This window comes from Camelus ferus, chromosome 6, assembly GCF_009834535.1.
Source record: "Camelus ferus isolate YT-003-E chromosome 6, BCGSAC_Cfer_1.0, whole genome shotgun sequence".
NCBI classification, from domain to species: Eukaryota; Metazoa; Chordata; class Mammalia; order Artiodactyla; family Camelidae; genus Camelus; species Camelus ferus.
In genome coordinates, this window is record NC_045701.1 from 37,732,167 (window position 1) to 37,751,203 (window position 19,037).

At 32.7% G+C, this 19,037-nt stretch overlaps 1 protein-coding gene across 3 annotated transcripts in view; it reads right to left on the reverse strand.

The window, feature by feature from the left end:
- Nucleotides 1-19,037, reverse strand: part of STRN3 (striatin 3) — an 88,481-nt gene that overhangs the window by 1,767 nt on the left and 67,677 nt on the right. For 2 of the 3 annotated variants that reach the window (XM_032481839.1, XM_032481840.1), the window contains 8 exons: nucleotides 13,754-13,887; nucleotides 12,277-12,452; nucleotides 12,052-12,099; nucleotides 11,611-11,732; nucleotides 8,211-8,378; nucleotides 6,748-6,888; nucleotides 5,134-5,241; nucleotides 51-137 (listed from right to left, as the gene is read on the reverse strand). In XM_032481839.1, the coding sequence (XP_032337730.1) occupies nucleotides 51-137; nucleotides 5,134-5,241; nucleotides 6,748-6,888; nucleotides 8,211-8,378; nucleotides 11,611-11,732; nucleotides 12,052-12,099; nucleotides 12,277-12,452; nucleotides 13,754-13,887 (984 nt within the window). Of the gene's footprint in view, nucleotides 1-50; nucleotides 138-5,133; nucleotides 5,242-6,747; nucleotides 6,889-8,210; nucleotides 8,379-11,610; nucleotides 11,733-12,051; nucleotides 12,100-12,276; nucleotides 12,453-13,753; nucleotides 13,888-18,067; nucleotides 18,209-19,037 lie in introns of all 3 variants that reach the window. The other variant, XM_032481838.1, reaches the window with a different exon arrangement.

Below are 19,037 nucleotides of genomic sequence, written 5' to 3' on the forward strand. Positions count from 1 at the left end.
TAACAATTCTATTATAAAATCTGTGGGCAGTATAGGAAGTTCAGACTTACTTCCAGACATCAAATAGATTCCGTTAGGATCTACTGCTAGACTTGTAACAGCATCCAAATGAGCTACCATAGAATGGATCATTTTACCTAAATAAAATATAACAGAGAAGATTAACTTTTCACAAACAGTTACTAACTTGAGAGATCAGAAACCATAATCCAACAACATAAAATAATCACTGTAGCAGTATTTATTATCATGGTAAAATACATATAACATAAAATTGACCATTTTAGGCATTTAAGAGGGTAAAATTCAGTGGCTTTTAGAACATTTACAATGATATACAACCATCATTATTATCTAGTTCAGAGCATTTTCACCTCTGCAAAAGGAAACCCCGGTATCCATTAAGTACTCACTCCCCATTTCCACCCGCCATCCCTCCAAGTCCCTGGTAACCATTAATCTGCTTTTTCTATAGATGGGTCTATTCTGAACGCTTCATACAAATGCAATCATACAATAACATGTTGCTTTTTGTGTCTGCCTTCTGTTAGCATAATGTTTTCAAGGTTCATTCACCATAATAATATTCTGAAGAGAATTTTAATTTTGACATAGAACTTTCCCAGTTTTCCTAAAAAACAAAAAAACAAAACAAAAAAACTCTGTGGTATGTATCTGACAGTATCTAATAGACAGTGGAAAACATAATGACTACAAGGTTGCATGAAAAGCTTAAGATCATGTAAAAGGGAATTAAAATAAAAAGAATCTTTCTCATTAAGTGATGTGAAGATTTTATATACATGGTTAATGATAAATCACCAGAGAATATATTCCTATCTAAAGATTCTAGTATCATCAAATTCATTTATCTTTTAGATATGTCAATTATTTTATATATTAGAAACAAGAAAAGGGAGATGAGTGGGAGTATATCAGAGAAATTCTTCTGGGATTTCCCCAGATAGCAACAAAAACACTATTCTGGCAAACGTAATTTAATGAATATCTTCACTGAAGATTTGGCAGGCAAATGGACTCAACAGTGAGTTGAAATTAAAAAGCAAGTTGTGCTGCACAAACACTGTGGAGAAAGGGCATCAGCCTCTGCACTGGCAACATATGCTTTTGATGGTTGGAAAGCAAACACATAAACTGGTTCACTCAAGAAGGGAATAAAACAGCAAATACTGGTATCTCTAAAAAGATTTCCTCCCTTTTCATTCAGGATAGAGTCTATTACTCAAGTGCCTGGCTGCTCCTAATGAGAGATGGAGGGCTTTCTCCAGAATTCTAGTTATTGCCATTTGCCATGCTGCTTGTCCCCTGATGACATTCTACAGTAAGACATGAAATAAATCTACTTTGTTACCTGCCATGGGGCTATAGCTGTTGACCTGAATACAAACTCACAACATAAACAAACATGCAAAAAGTTACTCTGAAAAAAACCATAAAAAGTTGTATCACTGTCTGGCAATACTAAAAATAAACACTTGTCAGTTAAGGACAAAATTAAAGTCTCTCATTATTTCAAACCACATTTGTCTGTTTCTCATCATTACTAAGATCAACGGAGTAATTTTAACAATTCTCTGCTATCCTAAAAAACAGAAAAATTATTCAACATACTATTAGTTCAACATAATTCATCTATCAGCTCTAGAATCCATTCCTCCCAACAGTTCTATTAAAAACAAAAACAAAAACAAAACAGCAACCCGGAGTATGAAATGGCTGGCCTCCAGCAAAATAATCTCAAAACATTAGGAGGTTAACTACCAAGTATCATTAGCTTCCTTTAAAATGTCAAATCTATGATGGTGATCCTTAATTCACAGATCTAGTTCTGACTCCTCCTGAGAACGATCCTGTATCTCCTATATTTAACATATCTTAAATCAAAGAATTTGTTCATCCAAATAGCAGATCTACCCATTTCTTTAAGGGTGCTGTAATTTTCCAAGTTTAACTCCAGTTCTCCTGCCTGTGCACTAAACTAACCCTCACTATGGTATGTTATCAATTTAGAGTCAGCCTTCCTCTACATAGTCACAAACTCACTTCAAAATGTGAGTGACCTGTTAGACTGGACAATTTGTAGAGAGGTGCAATGCTGAACCAAGCTGGATGCTGAGATTCCATTAGTGACCACAGAAATCACAAAGAACAAGGAGACCCCTCCTTCACCAGCATATACTTGCAGCTTTTCACATTTAACCAAATTCACCTTTTCCCCATGACTCTGCTACCACCTGCCTTCCCCTACCAACATTAACTCTTTCTTCCTGTAACTGAGGAAATAGAGGACACACTAGTTCTCCCTTTCCCAGCACCCTTTGACTTGGATAATCAATATTGTGGGCCTCTATGAAATGGAGAAGAAACAGTCTGAGGTTAAAAAAAAAAAATGTAGGCTCTGGAAGCAAACTGCATAGGTTTAAATCCCCACTCTGTAATTTCCTGTTTTTAACACTACACAAATTACCTAACTTCTTTTGGACTTTTTATTTCAACTGTAGAATGAAGGTAACAATAGTATATCTATCTACCTTATAGAGCTATTATAAGATCAAACATGTTACTCATAAATCAAATAGAACAATGTCTCTTACAGAAAGCAACATACCGCTAGTCTGTAAGATCCAAGAGGACAGGACATTTTATTTTTGTTCACCAAGCATCGAGAAATGTGCTGAGGATATGGCAGACAGCAGTAAGTTTTGCTGAATGGCTGAGTCCATAACCAATTCAGGATCTCCTTCCTCTAACTCTTCCACATTCCTTACTTGTACTACACTTTCTCCCAGATCTACCCAGTAGCTAAGTCTCTCAGGGACAGCATATGCAATTCCTATTTGTGCCTCTATCAAAATTTTAAAAATCATGAGCCCTAAGATCTCTCTGGAACAAATAGTAGAGATTGAAACTTTAAAATTCTTTTAAAGTCAAGGATCTGCCATATAGTGTGACTTGAATACTCTTTCTAAACCAATATTGCAAACCCCTGCTCAAATATTCTAAGTGGTTTCCATAGTGCATAGTGTAAACAAAGATACATTATTCTTAGCCTAGCTCTGAAAAGTTCTCCTCAATAGTTTCTGCTTCCGTTCTCCAAACTTACCTCTTCGGTTCCACCTATAAAAAACTTCTGTTCCAGCCCAAGTTTCCACTGCCATGTCTCTACTCAAAATATGCCCTTATCTAGAATTTCCTACTACCTTCCTCACTTTAACAAAACAAAAAAAAACCCTTACCACTCTTTCAAGGAAAGGCTCAAACTTTCACTCTATGAAGACTCCTTCATATAGAGGGGCTCGTCTTACTGCATACATACCTCTTACTGCATGAACGTGTGTATGTATGAGCATGGGTGCACCTCTGCCATAATTTTCCCCAGACAACAATAAGCCCCCAGAAAGCAGAAACCACATCTTATACATGATAGTAGTCAGTGCAGTGCAAAATACTAAATATACTTCTGTTGTCAAAATCTAAATATTTATTGAACCCATTCATACTATCAATTTCTATAACATTTCAGATAAAAATTCAATAAATTTACCACTCATTTGATAGAATAATATCCTATTAATAACATAGCTAACCATCAATACCAGTTATGGGGATATTCTAGTTTATCACATTTAAATGAATTACCAATTTTCAAAAAAGAATTTCTTTGAAAACAATACATCTGAACACAATTTACAATTTAATTTAACTCAAGTGTTGTATGTATGTGTATCTGTGTATGTGTGAGAGAGTTTTTCCACTGTTTAGAGCCTATTGCTCCAATTATCTTCACATTACAGGTATACTAGTTAAAAGAAAGAATTCGTAGAATTTGTAAACAATTTGAAAAGCCACAAGCTCCTTACTTCTGATTTCTGTCGGTAAAATAACTCTAGAAACTCACTTTGCTTTTAATACAACTACTAAAATTCCTGAATCTCCCCTTACAAATTTAGATTTTCAATAATTTTTTTAAAAAGGAATCTTTTTAGAAATACAGTGAAGAAAATTATTTCTCTGCTCTGGCAGCAGAGGATGACTGTTAGGCTTCATAAAAATGTTCAAAGAATTGATCTGATAAGGTGTTAAATTGAGAACATCCACTTGAATATGAGTCTCCTTTCCTGTGCAATATACAGGCCTGTGAATATCTGTTCTCTTCTCAACTTGTTCTACTGAGTTAAAAGGAATGTGTCCATGAAAGTGTTATTTGAGCAAAGATGTTACATATGACTCTAAAGGCTAAAAATTACGACCATGTCCCATATAACCTTCAAAGAGAAATCTGTAATTCTGACTTACTGTCTTGCTTGGTAATTTGTTGCCCTGCAATAATGTTGCAATTAATATTTAAGTTTCTTATCTGCAAGTCCTTCAATATCACCAAATTGTTTTAGCTTCTCAAAGAAGCCTCTCTAGGGAGAGGGTATATAGCTCAGTGGTAGAGTGCATGCCTAGCATGCGGAAGGTCCTGGGTTCAATCCCCAGTATCTCCACTAGAAGTAACAAACAGATAAACCTAATTACCTAACCCCACACAAAAAAAAAATAATAAAAATACAAAAAACAAAAAGCCTCTCTAGCTGTCCACCCTTTCCTGAAAGACGCAAATAATACTTTATGTAGTATTTTAGGTAATGACAGATGATAGAGATCCTTAAACAATTCTATGGCCAGCCAAATTAAAATTTGATTTGACTTCTATATAACTGGTATGTTTCCTCACAACAGGAAAGGATGTTTACAGGAAAGATGATAATAAAAAATTTCCACTGTATCATCATTTCATTTACTGAGAAATAATTTTAAGAACACATTTGAAATGCCAAACACCAGAAAGAGATCTTTTCTGCTATACTAATTCACAACAGAATATGAAGAAAAAAAATTCAAATGACATGAAGAGATCATAAAGGTAGACAGGTATTATACATACTTAAGGATAAAAATTAACACATTATTAAGTGTGCTACATTATGTAAAGCAAAAATTTGAGTTAAAACAGTTTAACTTGATAATTCCGAAGCTAAGAGTCAGAATCTTATATAAAATAGCATATTTGATCATCTTAAATTTACAGTATTATTAATATGACTGAAAATAAAATAACCTACTTACCCGTTTTATTGTCAAAAAATTTGATGTGTCTATCTTCATGAGCCGTTATTGTAACAGGAAGTGTGGGATGACTTACTACTCTGTTAATGTGATTATTGGATTGTAAACCTGAAAAATAAAGAATAATGCACTAAAATTCAAACCTTCAATATAATGTGGAATCTAAAAATACAAAATAAAACAAAATAAAAACAGACTCACAGATACAGAAAACAAGTGGTTGCCAGAGGGGAGGGGAGGGACCAGAAGGGGAAGAGGTAAAGAGGATTTAGAGGTAAAATTTTCCAGTTAGAAAACAAATAAGCCATGGGGATATAATATACAGTATAAGGAATATAGTCAATAATGTCTCCATAAATTTGTAAGAGGACAGATTATTAGACTTATAATGGTGATCATTTCATAATACATGCAAATGTTGAATCATTATATAGTCAGCCTGACTTAATATTGTCCATCAACTATATTTCAATTAAAAAAACAAAACAAAAACTTCAATTAGAAGTTAAATGATGGCCTTTTTAGTCTTACCAAAAAATAAGAATGACTAAAAATTAAATCTTTTGTATATAAAATAAGAAATCTAAGAAATAAAACTAGAGCTCTAGAGATACAATTTCTTAAAAAATGTTTATCATGTCCTATAATACGGATTAATGCAGACTACCAATACAGGTGGTTTAGAATTTTTAAAAGATTCACAAATTATTGCTTTTAATAAACAGCCCATTAAAGAATGAGACATTTAATGAAAGAAAAAATTTCCTAAGTGATAACAGGATACTTACAAGAACCCCCATTCCACCCACACACTGACAAAAAAACAAACTGTAATTAATGTTCTTTGGGATGAGACCTTTTGTTTACTACCAAGTTCTTAATTTTGATTAGATTAGTGATGAGGAGGACAGGGATCAGAACAAATGAGAAAATATCACCAACATTATTAGACTAAATAAAATCACTCAATAGAACTCAAACATATACATATACATGTAAGAGGAAGAGAGGGACTAAGGTTGAAAAGACACTTCTTTGGGTATAATTTGGTTTGAGATTTCACCATGGAACCATTTAAATGTTTTACTGTAATTATAAAATGACTTTAAAAAGCAGTCATGAAAAATCACTAGTAAAATTAAATAAATGAATTTAACCACACAGCCAATTAATAGGATAAGCACAAAAAAATGACCTATTTCAAGTGATTTTTAAAAGCATAGTAATTAGACTGTCCAACCCTGGTGGAATATACCCTAAATACAAACTATTATCAATAATCAAACTGTTGGTAGTAGTGTTGCTATTGATAAATCACATGAGAGATTATGATGATTCTGCTGAGAACCAAGAGTATCAGCAGTGCTAAAATGAGACAAAAATATAAAATCAGTGAGATAAATCTGAATTACTTTGGTCTACTTACTTCTTTGTACCTACATACCCACCACCCAAGCTTTAAAGCCTAATTTGAGAAAACAGCAGAAATAGTGTAAATACACATTGAAAGTAATTATTTTTCCATCCTAAATTCAAAAAAATTTAAAAATTAAAACATTATTCTCTACTATGTAATAATCCTTTTTAAGGTTTCAACCTTATCAGAAAACTTACCAGAATCTACCTGTGATGAAAGCATCACCAATGACTGTGATGTTTCTAAATCATAAATTACTGTACTACCAGTGTTGAAAGAGGTCACCATATGAGCTGGATCACAGCCTATAAAGTCAACTGATGTAGGTATTCCATGCTCTGAAAGGAGGCCAAGGAGATACAGTGTAAACACAATAATTCAGAAATTTCTGCTTTTCTAATAAGAAAAAGGAATTTGAATACTTTTGAAATAATGTTAATGAAAAAGAAAGCAATTGTGTTAGGATGGTGAAATATAATAGACAACTTTCTCTCAATTATTAAACGTTTTTGTTAACACTCTACTTAATATAAGAAAAATGTAGCTAGAAGGCTCTTTAAGTAAGCATAGATAGGTAAAAAGTTATTTGTTCTATGCATTTTTTTCTGAGAGAGAAAAAAAAATTTAGGTGAGTCTTTTCTCCCACTTGCCAATTCTATTTTTTATTGTAAAATGACAGATTAGCATTCTCACATCAGTGTCTTAGGAGATTGTTTACAGGAGACCCGTAAGCCTTATCAAGTAACTAATACAAGTCAGATGTTTGGATCTGTGAAAATGAAGCTTTGGACTCTGAAGTCCACTGATGCAGTACTATTCTAAAGTGGCCCGAGCAGCAATTTCTCTTTAACATATTAAATTCAACTGTCCAGATCAATGCACAGTTATGTGAAATTTGAAGTAATTAATTACCTGGATGAAGCAAGGATCAAATATCCAAATGAATTTTTACCTCAAAAGCTTAGGTAATAGAAAAATTAGCAGAATTACCGAGGTATTTAGAGACCCAACAAAATTAAGCATAAATGTTCATCCAAAACGTTTAAGGCAAAAAATGTTTTAGTAAAAATAAAAGATATGATTTTTAAAACTTTAAAAATTACTTGGAAAATAAGACCAATACAAGTTAAGTATAAACATATGTATGTAAATAAATGCCATCTCAAGGTAAATTAAAGCCTTCGATACGAAAAGATTTGAAACCGTGCAAGTAACTTAGCTTGCACTGGGTGCAATTTCAATGATTATAGCTAGACTTCTCAACCAGTATGCCCATACATGGTTTACAAGTATGCTTGAGACTGTGATCCCTTTAGTCTTTGTGAGCAGTCACCTAAGCAGGAGTAGGAGTAGGTGGAGGGCCTCCTATTGTTCCTATGAGAAGCCTCATTTGTCCACTCTACTGTTACATATAAATACTTTTATTCTTTAAATAGGATATGTCCTGAAAAGGGTCATAAACGCACCATGCTACAGAATATACTTGCAAAGCACCTTGTTTATTAAAAAATGATTAAGAATACAAAGATTATCATAGATTGATAAAATTCTTTTAATATCTCTTTGAGCATTCAGGAAATAGTAAATCAACTACTTTGCCCTTTTTATCTTCCAAATTTAAAAAAAATTAACTTTTTTCATAGATGCAAAATTTACTTACCTTTGTTTCCATTGTAAGTGCAAATACATGGCAATTTTTCTTGTGGATTCCATAACCTAACAGTGCCATCTGCTGAACAAGACAGTAACTGATTTTTTATGCCACTGTAAGCAAGACCCCAGACAGCATCTGTATGCGCAACTAAAGTGCCAGCTAGAACATTTGGCTCTGGAAAGAAAGAGACAAACAAAAATTAGCCAAAAGAAGTTTAAAAGAAATGTTTTTGTATATAAAGATAACTCACCACATAATTAAGTATAAAGACTACATATATCAACCTTAGTAAGATAAACCAAAGTGTACACAGTGGTCATCTCTAAGTTGTGGAGTTATGGGTTGTTTTTATCCCTCCTTTCCAATACTTTCCTACATTTTTGCAATTTTCCATAAGAACATACACTTAAAAAATAGCTTTATATAATACATATGTTTATATATATTTTATATAATTTCCATGCCCTAAAACTTACCAATTTATAAAGTGCCAGTTCTGTGGGTTTTAGTTTGTTTACCAAGTTGTGCAATCATCACCACATCACCTTTAGGACACATTCATCATTCGTTAGCTATTTCCCCCCAATCTTCCTCTCTGCAGCCTTGGCAACTACTAACCTGCTTTGTTTCTATAAATCCGCCTATTTTGGACATTTCATACAAACAGCCTTTTGTGACTCACTTCTTTCACTTTAGCATACTGTTTCTGAGGTTCATCCACATTTGCAGCATGTTACAGTACTTCATTTCTTTTTACTGCCGAATAATATTCCCATGTACAGATATACTACATTTTATTTATACATTCATCATTTGATGGACAATGGTGGCTAACAAGATGGAAGACCATTTGTCCTACAATCCTGTCTCTCTACCAAATTACCACTTTCTTCAGATATTTCTTATCATCTCTACAATTCTCAATAGTCCCCAACCTCCCTTCCTCATGAACAATTATCTCTCATACTTCACTGGAAAAATACAGCACTGAAATAGAAACCCTTCTCCTACCTTCCTGCCACCTAACCTATAAATCTACTAGTGTCTAAAGCCATCCTCTCCTTGCTTCCAGATACAAGTAAGTCATTATCATCCTTCCTATCAAAGGCTAATTCCACCAGGTATTCTGGATTGAACATACTAACTTTCTTTCAAGTTTTCTACTACACAGATCCTCCTGGGGATCATTACCACAGCAAACAAATACACTCCAAAATCTATCAACCTAACAAACAAACCTTACACGACTCTGCTACCAAACAGTAGAAAAGCAGATTGAGTAAATATGCTTTCTTACCTCCCATTTACTCTCTAAATCACTCTCTCTCTAAATACCATCACCACACCAAAACAACCCTTGGGAAAATCACTACTGATGAACTATATTCTATCAAATTCAATAAAGTTTCCCTCCCTCCCTTCCTCTTGTCTTCTGATCACATTGCTTTTCATCCAGAGTGTGCCTTTAAAGTTCACTCAGAGGTCCCTTCAGCCTCTGGTCTTAGCCCTATCATCCAACCTTTGTCTGGCCAAAACCTGGGTGACCTATTTGTTACTTACAAAAAGAAACCTTTCTATCCTCATATTATTAGATCTCTTAGCAACATCTGCAAGTGCAGACTGCTTCTTTTTTCTTAAAATGGTTTCTTCTTTTGGTATGCTTCCATGATTCCACACTTTCTTGCACTTCCTACCTCACAGGCCACTCCTCAGTCTCCTCTGTCGGCCCTCTTGCTCCAGCCAGCCCCCAATGCCAGAGTTCCTCAGGATTCTGCCTTCCCTTCCTACCCTACACATTATCCCTATGTAATACAATCCATTCTTACATCATGACACTGATGGTACCTATTTGACTCTGCCATCTCTTAATGTGCTTAAAAACCGAACTCATCATCTTCTATCTTCTCATAACTACTGTTCCCATTTCAATATGCTACCATCATACACTCAATTGCTCATGTCGAAAATGCAGGAATGGTGATGAAAAAGTTCTGAATTAGACAGCAGTAATGGTTGCACAACCCTGTGATCATGGTAAAAACAACTGAACTGCATACTTCAAAAGGGTGTGTTTTATCGTATGTGAATTATTCCTCGATAAAGTTGTTAAAAAATAAACAACAAAACAGGATTCACTCATCCATTACTCTATCTATTCAACCTAATTTATCAATCTTCTGTCTATTCTACCCTACCTCCCCTAGTATGCCTTAAATCCATTTTTTCTCCAACTGCTCTGCTATCAATTGCTCTAATACCACTCCATCTTGGCAACATCATCTCTCACCTAATCTACTGGATCAGTATGTTACAACTTTACGTTACAATATTACATGGGTATTCTTTTCTCCACTCTTTCTATCCGCAATCCATTCTCCCTGCAACAGCCAGAGTCATCTTTTAAAACCCTACATTTACAGGTCGCTTCCTGGCTTAAAATTCTTTACCACAAGTTAAATTTTATTCTTTATGTTTTAGCTTGTATGTTATTATTTTAAATTTCATCTAAAGAAGGTTCCATGTGGGGGTGGGTACAGCTCAGTGGTAGAGTGCATGCTTAGCATGAACAAGGTCATGGGTTCAATTCCCAGTACTTCCATTAAAAAAAAGGTTCTACCTGTTACTCTCTCTCATAGTACTGCATCATACCACTTAACACAATTTGGAACTACCAATCACCTTTTTATGTGTTTAATGTCTATCTTTTCTGTTAGATGAATTCTTGTTTCTTGATGCATGCTTAATATTATACCTGGTAAATTAAGGCACCAAGCATGTGTTAAATAAAAAGACCAAAGAATTCTTGAATTTTAAAAAAATGAACCATTTAAACAGACTAGTTTATTCAGTCACTGTCATATTAATAAACATTCATTCTGTTTTAATTTTTTATAATTATAAACAATGTCCTTGTCAAAATACTGGAATACATGTGCAGGTATTTCTTCTGCTGGAGAGATGCTAATAGTGGCATCTATAAATTTTTTTTTAAATTAGGGAATTTTTTGGTCCTCTTAAAAACTGAATGAGTGACACCCTTATGTCCCTCTTTGTTTCTATCAACTCCCACTAATTATTTCTGAACTACACGAACTATTTAAGTTTTAAAAATTGTTCCTTATATACAATTTTATTCTCCCTTTCTTTTTGTAACTAGTACTGAAATTAATGTTTAAATTAATACAGTTTTTAATTTTTGAACACCACAGAGCAAGTTAATTCACAGGCTAAAATATTCATGGCATGGTATTTCTTAATTTTTCCCATTAATAAAGCAAATTACTGATAAATGGAAAAACTAAAGGAAGAGACTAGTAGGTATTTAAACAATCTTAAAATATTTGAGATAAATATTTTTGTCAGCTCTGTTCACTTAAAAAAAAAATGTCTTGAGCTTTTTACTTACCGTATGTATCATATGGATCCACATTAGGACTAGGCATATTCCACCACTGGATGGTTGCATCAATACCACCACTAAAACACTGTTCTCCATTAGAACTAATAGCTAATGACAGAACAGGACCACTATTATAGGAAAAGAGGGGAAAAATTACTTTAAAAGCCTAAGAAGACACTCAAATCTGTATTCCCCCCCAACTCTATCTAAATTTATTTAATATCTAAAACTGTTTAGGTAAAACATACATATTTGAACAGTATTTGAACAATACTGATTTTATTTTCGCTAATACAATTATTAATCAAATAAAATATTGTTCAACTAATATGTCTTTCCTAATATAAAACAAACATTATGAGAAAATTATATAAGGTTTTAGGATTGATATATAATAGTTAACAATAACTATAGTTGTTAATTAAGTACTAATTCAATAAAACTTACATGTGGGCCCTAAACGTGTAGATGGGCTCTACATCTAAAGAGGCACTCCTAAAAGAGGGGGGAAAGGAGGGGGAGAACACAAATAATTGTAAATCATTGGCTGATATTCAAGAGTCATTAGGTAAGATCAAATGACTGCATAAAGGATATGAGACCATAATAATTACTTATAATTATTAGCAAATCTGGAAGGGAAAAAGCACAGGCTAACATTAAAATACTTGCTTTTTGGCAGGAACTGTTTTTTGTAAGTTCCAAAGTTTCAGAGTATGGTCCTCAGAGGCAGTAACCAGCACAGGTTCTATAGGATGAAAAGCTAATGCCCGTACTCCATCAAAATGGCTACGTAGTGTATACTTGGGGTTCCATGTCTTTCGAAAGGCATCTTTATTGGCAGGCAACTAAAAAGAAAGAGTGCAAAATTTAGTGGTAAAAGTAGTAAATTGATAGGCATGTGGAGTTTTTGTTTTGGTGTGCTTAAAATATATATTCAAAACTGCTTTGCTACAATGTCCAGCGGAAATTTAATGTACCTTAAAAACTTTGTAACAAATCTTTATCATTTAATAAGAACTAAGAAGAATAATTTCATTAGCTTTCAAATATCTAGATCAAATGAGGATTCCTTAATCTGTTTTACCTAATCATCAGGCTAAACCTAAAAGTCCTATTAAATGTCAAATGAGAACAACAAAAAAACTACCATGCTGCAATATTTTACATGAAACCAATAAAAATTATATAAATTACTACCAAAAATTCAAGGGTACAATATTAACAATACAGTAGTTATTTAGAAAATTAGCATGTGACATTTTTCAAGGCAGCAAATTAAGGTATTTTCCAAAAGTCTGAACTAAAGACATTCTGTTGATATTGGTAAGAGTTTAATCTTTTTACCTTCATTTCTCCATCTGTAAAGATAGGCTGTGAAACCACTTCTTAAGTAGTTAAGTTTATCAGAATTCAGTTGCTTACATACTTTAAAAATATTAATGAGAATAATCCAGCCCACCAAGGCTGATGTCTCTAAAAAGCATGCTAACATAAGTATAAAATGTAGAAAGGAATTTGTTATAAAGGGAAAAAATTAATTTGCTGAAAAACTGCAAATTCATTTATTCAGATTCTAAACAAGTATAGTTAACTCTCAATTGAATGTTTATTGTCTATAAAAAAAATTAACATCAGACTAGTTTCACCTCTAACACTATCCTTCCCACCCTGCCTCCATCCTCTCCTTGTCTCTCAAATGAAGGACTATGTATTCAGGAAATGACAAACTAAGTTTAACATTATCTTTAAAACAAAAAAAAAGTTCAAAAATACATGCTTTTTGAGAAGTATCCTGAAGGCAAGTATGTGATTCAGGTTACCTATTTTTCTCTTAACAGCAAAATATGGCTTAATTTGAGTAGGTAATTGAGAGTTGACTACTCAGAGTAGGTATTTAACAACCAATAGTTTAAGGTAATCAATCACCCCAAACGCCTAACTAATCCACCACAGTACCTAAGAAAATTTAAACACCACAAAGTAGTATATAAGAAAAAAACTACATGTCACTTCAGATCAACACAATGTCAAACTTAAACTTATCTTTTCCATGCACCGTGACATTAATTCTCTTTTATAAGTGTTTCCAAAAAATAAGGAGCCTTCTATTAAGTCATTAAAAAATTAAAAATAAAACTGCACTTACATCATAACTATAGTCTGCATCATTTGTTACCGTCAAGTCTGCAAGGTCTCCAAGGCCCAGTACACTTAACAAAACATCATCAGAACCCATAATAAATGACTTGCCTCCTCCAGATGGAAACGTTATTGGTTCAGCTATAAAGAACAAAACCGCTTCTTAAATGCTGAAAAATCATACAGTACAAGACAATATTGTGGGGGAAATGTAAGCACTTAACAGTTACAATATTCAGTAATATAATTAATTTTAACTTTCCCACTTCCCTCCTTATTTCTTCCACTCAAAAAATCCTATTACTGTGTAGTAATAAACCAATGTCTACTTGTTTATTTAGGAACTGAAACACAATTTTCCACAAATCAAATGTGCACAAGACATATTATTCCAGGGTGGGAGGTGGGGCACAAAAAGCTTTATCTATTTACATCACTTATCACTTCGGTACAAGCATAACTAAGTATTTCTTAAACGTTAGATGATTGTTGCTAAGTCCTTTTGCTTTGTATCGTATTTGCTTAGAAGACCTGGTAAAAATTAATATAAGCCTTCATATGTAAATAATCTCCAATCTAAAATACAGTGTATCAGTTTACTGAAATGAAGCCTTCAATTGCTCAGATTCCTCCAGTAACAGCAATGGTCTAGGAAAAGAGCAGTTCTACCCAGCAATGTCAATTTCCTTTCTGTAAAAGATTAATCTGTGTGATCTTCGGAAAGCCTTCTAGCTTTCAAAATCTGACTATGCTTTTTAATTTTAAATTCCCTTTTATTTTCCATGATACTTCTAAAATAAAATAATCTATACTAATTATAGAACTTTAAATTCCATTTCTATTACTTTGACCAATTAAAATCAAACACTGCCATAATGAGGATAACCATACTGTTATATATTTTGCTATTACAATCATAGTGTAAGCAGTAACTCTCAGTATCATTTCAAACATGGTTTGAAAGCAAATTTTAAATCTTTGTAAGACACAAAGGGAAGTACGTAAGTCACTGTAATACAAAACAACTCAACATAACAAAACACACTTAAAATCCATGAGCAAATTTAAAAGGGAAACATAAAAACTCAAGCTAATTATCAATTTTGAAAAATTCCTATGAAAAATGATATAAATTTAATATACTACAGGAAACATAACAGATGTGATGAAATTTGTCAGTCATCATCGACACTATTGAAAAGAATTCTGAGAAGATACAAGTCAACTTCTATATATATACTATAGCAAAAGTAAAATTCATTCTTATTTAGAATATCTTATTTTATTATTTATTAAAGTAAGCTGCAGTATCAAAGTTAAGCTATATAAGTTGACTCAAATAGGGTCCTAAATGACATTCTAAAATGAAGTTGTATGTCAGCAACTGATCAAGAGTAAATCTGAGAGAATATACAGGGATACTAGTAGAATTTAATTAATTTTACAATGATTATACTTATTGAACCTAATAATCTATAGCACTGATCTTTCCTACCAATATCTAGTATGCAGCTACTGGTAATACCAGAAGAAGCTGAGAATTATAAAATCAATGGTTTAAATTATGTTTAAGAACACCTACATAAAATTTATTAGGTACTATTTTCTCAAAGCATTTTTTAACCAGTACAAGGACATATTTTTCCTCTAAGCTCATAATTTGTTTGTAAGACAAGTTAGAAAAAAATGCCACAATTCCTCTCACTCACAATTATACAAACACTCAATAACAGAAATTTTTATTAAAAGCTCAATAAAAACTTTAACATACAACTAGTTATTCTGCATTATTACATATTCTTTTCACACAGCTATTTCTGACCAGCTGTTGACCAATTTAAGAGCATGTGAAGAGCACGCCTAAGCAATACAAGCTGCTTTCACTCGGGTTTTACGTTAACCGTAGTGAGCAAAGTTAGCGTTCTACCCATTTCTAATTAGTCACGCCTGCATTCCTCTGTCTCTATATGTACACATATACTCATCTAATATATAGCAAGCTGTCCTGCTCACATAGCATTTATTATATATAAATCTCTGTGAAAACTCTTTCCATAATCACCCATCATTGTGGCATACAGTAATCACAGTGAATACTCAATTTATTTGCCCTTATTTCTTTGCAAAGGGAATTTCTAGTCTATAAATTCATTTTATTAATGTTAACATAACAACCTACAGCACATGATTACATAAGCATAAAAATGTTATTAGCAATTCAGAGAAAAATAAAATTATTAAAAGAAGCAGTTTTTAATGATGAAGATTATGATACCTTTTATTAGACAGCCTAAAAGATTTCATCAAGCAATTTAAGAATACTATTGTCATATTAGCACTTCCCTTTATGGAAATCCTAGGGTCTACAAAATGAGATTTACAACAAGGTTCTTTTCATACTTCTGTAACTAATACTCCTGTTTATGGACACTAATGACTAAGGAAACCTGTAGCTTACATATTAAACTTTTCCTTTATCCTTCAATTTTATCAAATCAAAAAACCACAGCTCAATAACTGATTCCATTCATGCCAATGACAATATGGTATATCCTAAGTCTTTACTAAAAAAAAAGTCTGAAAGGTTGTAATGTGTAAGTTTATTTCCCTGAAAACAGATTTTTTCCTTGTAAAAATGAGGTATGCCATGCCTTCAACAGGAATACATAAAGTTGGAGGTGGTCACTAAAAATAAATGACTATAAACCCTCATGTTCCCTTCCTAGCGCTAAGTCAAAGTTGAACTTAGATCTTTTTAAATAACAGATTCTAATAAGATTTACCCTTTAAAACGTGTAGTAAAGTTCCTGTTTATCTTCCCCTCTCCTCTTTCACTATTAGAGAGATCACTGACTTACATTTTTTTTCTTTGAAGAGCACAATTACACATAAACATACCTACAAGCTCTAAACTGTTTTTGTGTAGCATGGATTTTGACTGGCTTTTTTCCATAGGTCACTGGTTTAAAGCATTTAAAAGGGTCCCTAATTCCTGATAAGACAACCTTGCCTTAAGCTACAAAATCTGCAGTTTAAATTTACAGTGTTAACTACAAAAATTTTAACAAGTTTTCCTATGTCTTATTTGGTAAAACAGATCAAAAGCTAAAATACATAAACTATTACTAAATGCATAAAATGAAAAATAATGGAGTTGGTATATATACTTTAGAAAATATGTCCTAAAGTAAAACAGGAAAACGGCTTAACAGTGCAAAAGAGACCTGGGAAAAATCAACAGACTATTTTATTTTTCCTGTTGCTTTTCATGTTTTAGTATGTTTTGTTCTGACTTTAATGATTTTCTTTATCCTTCCTCAAATTGTTTTAGATGATGGCAAGTGGTAAATGCATGCAGAAATGACTGTGAAGAAAAAATGCAAAATTATTTAACTTTAAGGAAAATGTGCTGGTAGAGAATTCTTAGAAGAGAGTAAGATGTACATAAAAATTTTTGACTGGGGAATCAAATCACCTTACAAAGCAAAAGCAGAAATATCAATGAAATTCAATCTGTATACCAAATAAGTAGATAATGAGTTATCTTTTATATATGCATTATAAATTACAATAAATCTTTCATAAAAAAATAAACCTTTCATAAGAATTCAGTCTCATTATTTAGAATTATAACTATTTAGACCTAGAATTACAAGTTACTCAAGTATATCTACACATCTTCAGCTAAAATCAATTATGGAAAAAAATGCCAAAGAAGTACCTTCATTTCTACATATTTCTAGTCTAGGCAAATTTTAGAAATTTATTACCAAGTAGTATATGCTTGGTACCACGTTAAAGAATAATGCTGTTGCCTTATTCTAAAATGATCAAATCAATCAGCCAATTGTTACATATATTTTTAGAAATAATATATATATATAAAGTTCCAAGCATAATACCTGGCACTTAGTTGTCTCCTAATAAGTGATAATTATTATTACTTGCTAAATTTAAGCAATGTGACAAAATGACTACAAAGTTCTTTTCCATATGTACTATTTCAAGTTTTTTTCTAACTACTATTTTCCTAGTAGATATGTAAGCTAGTCACAGTTTAGAAGGTACTTTGAAATGATCTACGATAGAAACAACTCCACTTAACATCAAAAACAAACAAAAAAATTATAAAGGCATAGAAACAAAAATTTCGAAATCCCTAAGACAAGTACACAAAGAGCTTGCCCGACACTTTCTCGGAAGATCATATAAGCTGATCTTCAGCATTTTAAAAACAGCAGCAAATTTACAGTATTAAGGAGATGTGATTTGGAATTAACGTCCTCTGCAATGTAAATAAACATGGTAGCTAATTTTGTACCTTCCTCTGCTCTTGTACCTTCATGATCAGTCATTCTAGAAGAGGCTGACCTAGACTGATTTATGATTCCTGAAGGGATGTGGGGCAGCTCATCATCTCCCAGATCAGCTATCATGTCGTAGAGTTTTGTCCTGTTGACCCCTGTAAATTAATGTCAGCAGTAGAGGTTCATTTAACAGCTACCGCTTGACTTGCTAACAGCCTTTAAAACCAAATTACTAACAACACGGGCTATTTTTAAGAAGTTCCAGTCATAAAAATCTCAGATAATCAAAGATGTCTTCAATTTTCCATACCAACCTCCCCCAAAATACTGAAATGATTTAAATATTTAAGATATTTATTCTTTCTGGGAGAGAGAGAGAGAGACAGACAGACAGACAGACAGACATAGAGAGAGAGAGAGAAAATTGAGTCTTTCACTCAACCAAAGTTCTGTGAGCTCACAGACACAGGAGGTAACCATTACAACAAAAAAATTGGTGTTTAAGTTAACATTTAACAGTGTAAAGAGTAAAACGAGTTTTTCCAACTTAATTCATTAATTTAAAAAAATTAACAAAGAAATAAGCACAAATGATTTTTATGAGGGTGCAACAAACAATTAACTTTCCCTGGTGTTCATGTGGGTATTTTCCTGCCACATTCACACAAATCTGTCATTAACAAATCAACCCCAATTTTTCTCAAAATGTTCACTTTCCCCAAGTTTGAAAAACCTGATTTACCCACAAGCTTTCTTAGTTTATCATCATAGTAGGAAGTCAACACTGTCATAGGCCCAAAGTTTAAGGGGAGAATTTCAGCTGTTCCCTGGATAATTCAGGCCAAAGTACACAAAACTCAGCTGCACCTATAGAACTGTGGGGTCTCTTTGTTTTAATTGTAAACTTCAGAAATGACAGGAGAATCATCTCTCTTTTGTATTTTGAAATAAAATAGTTTTAAGAATATTTTAAGAAAAAATAAT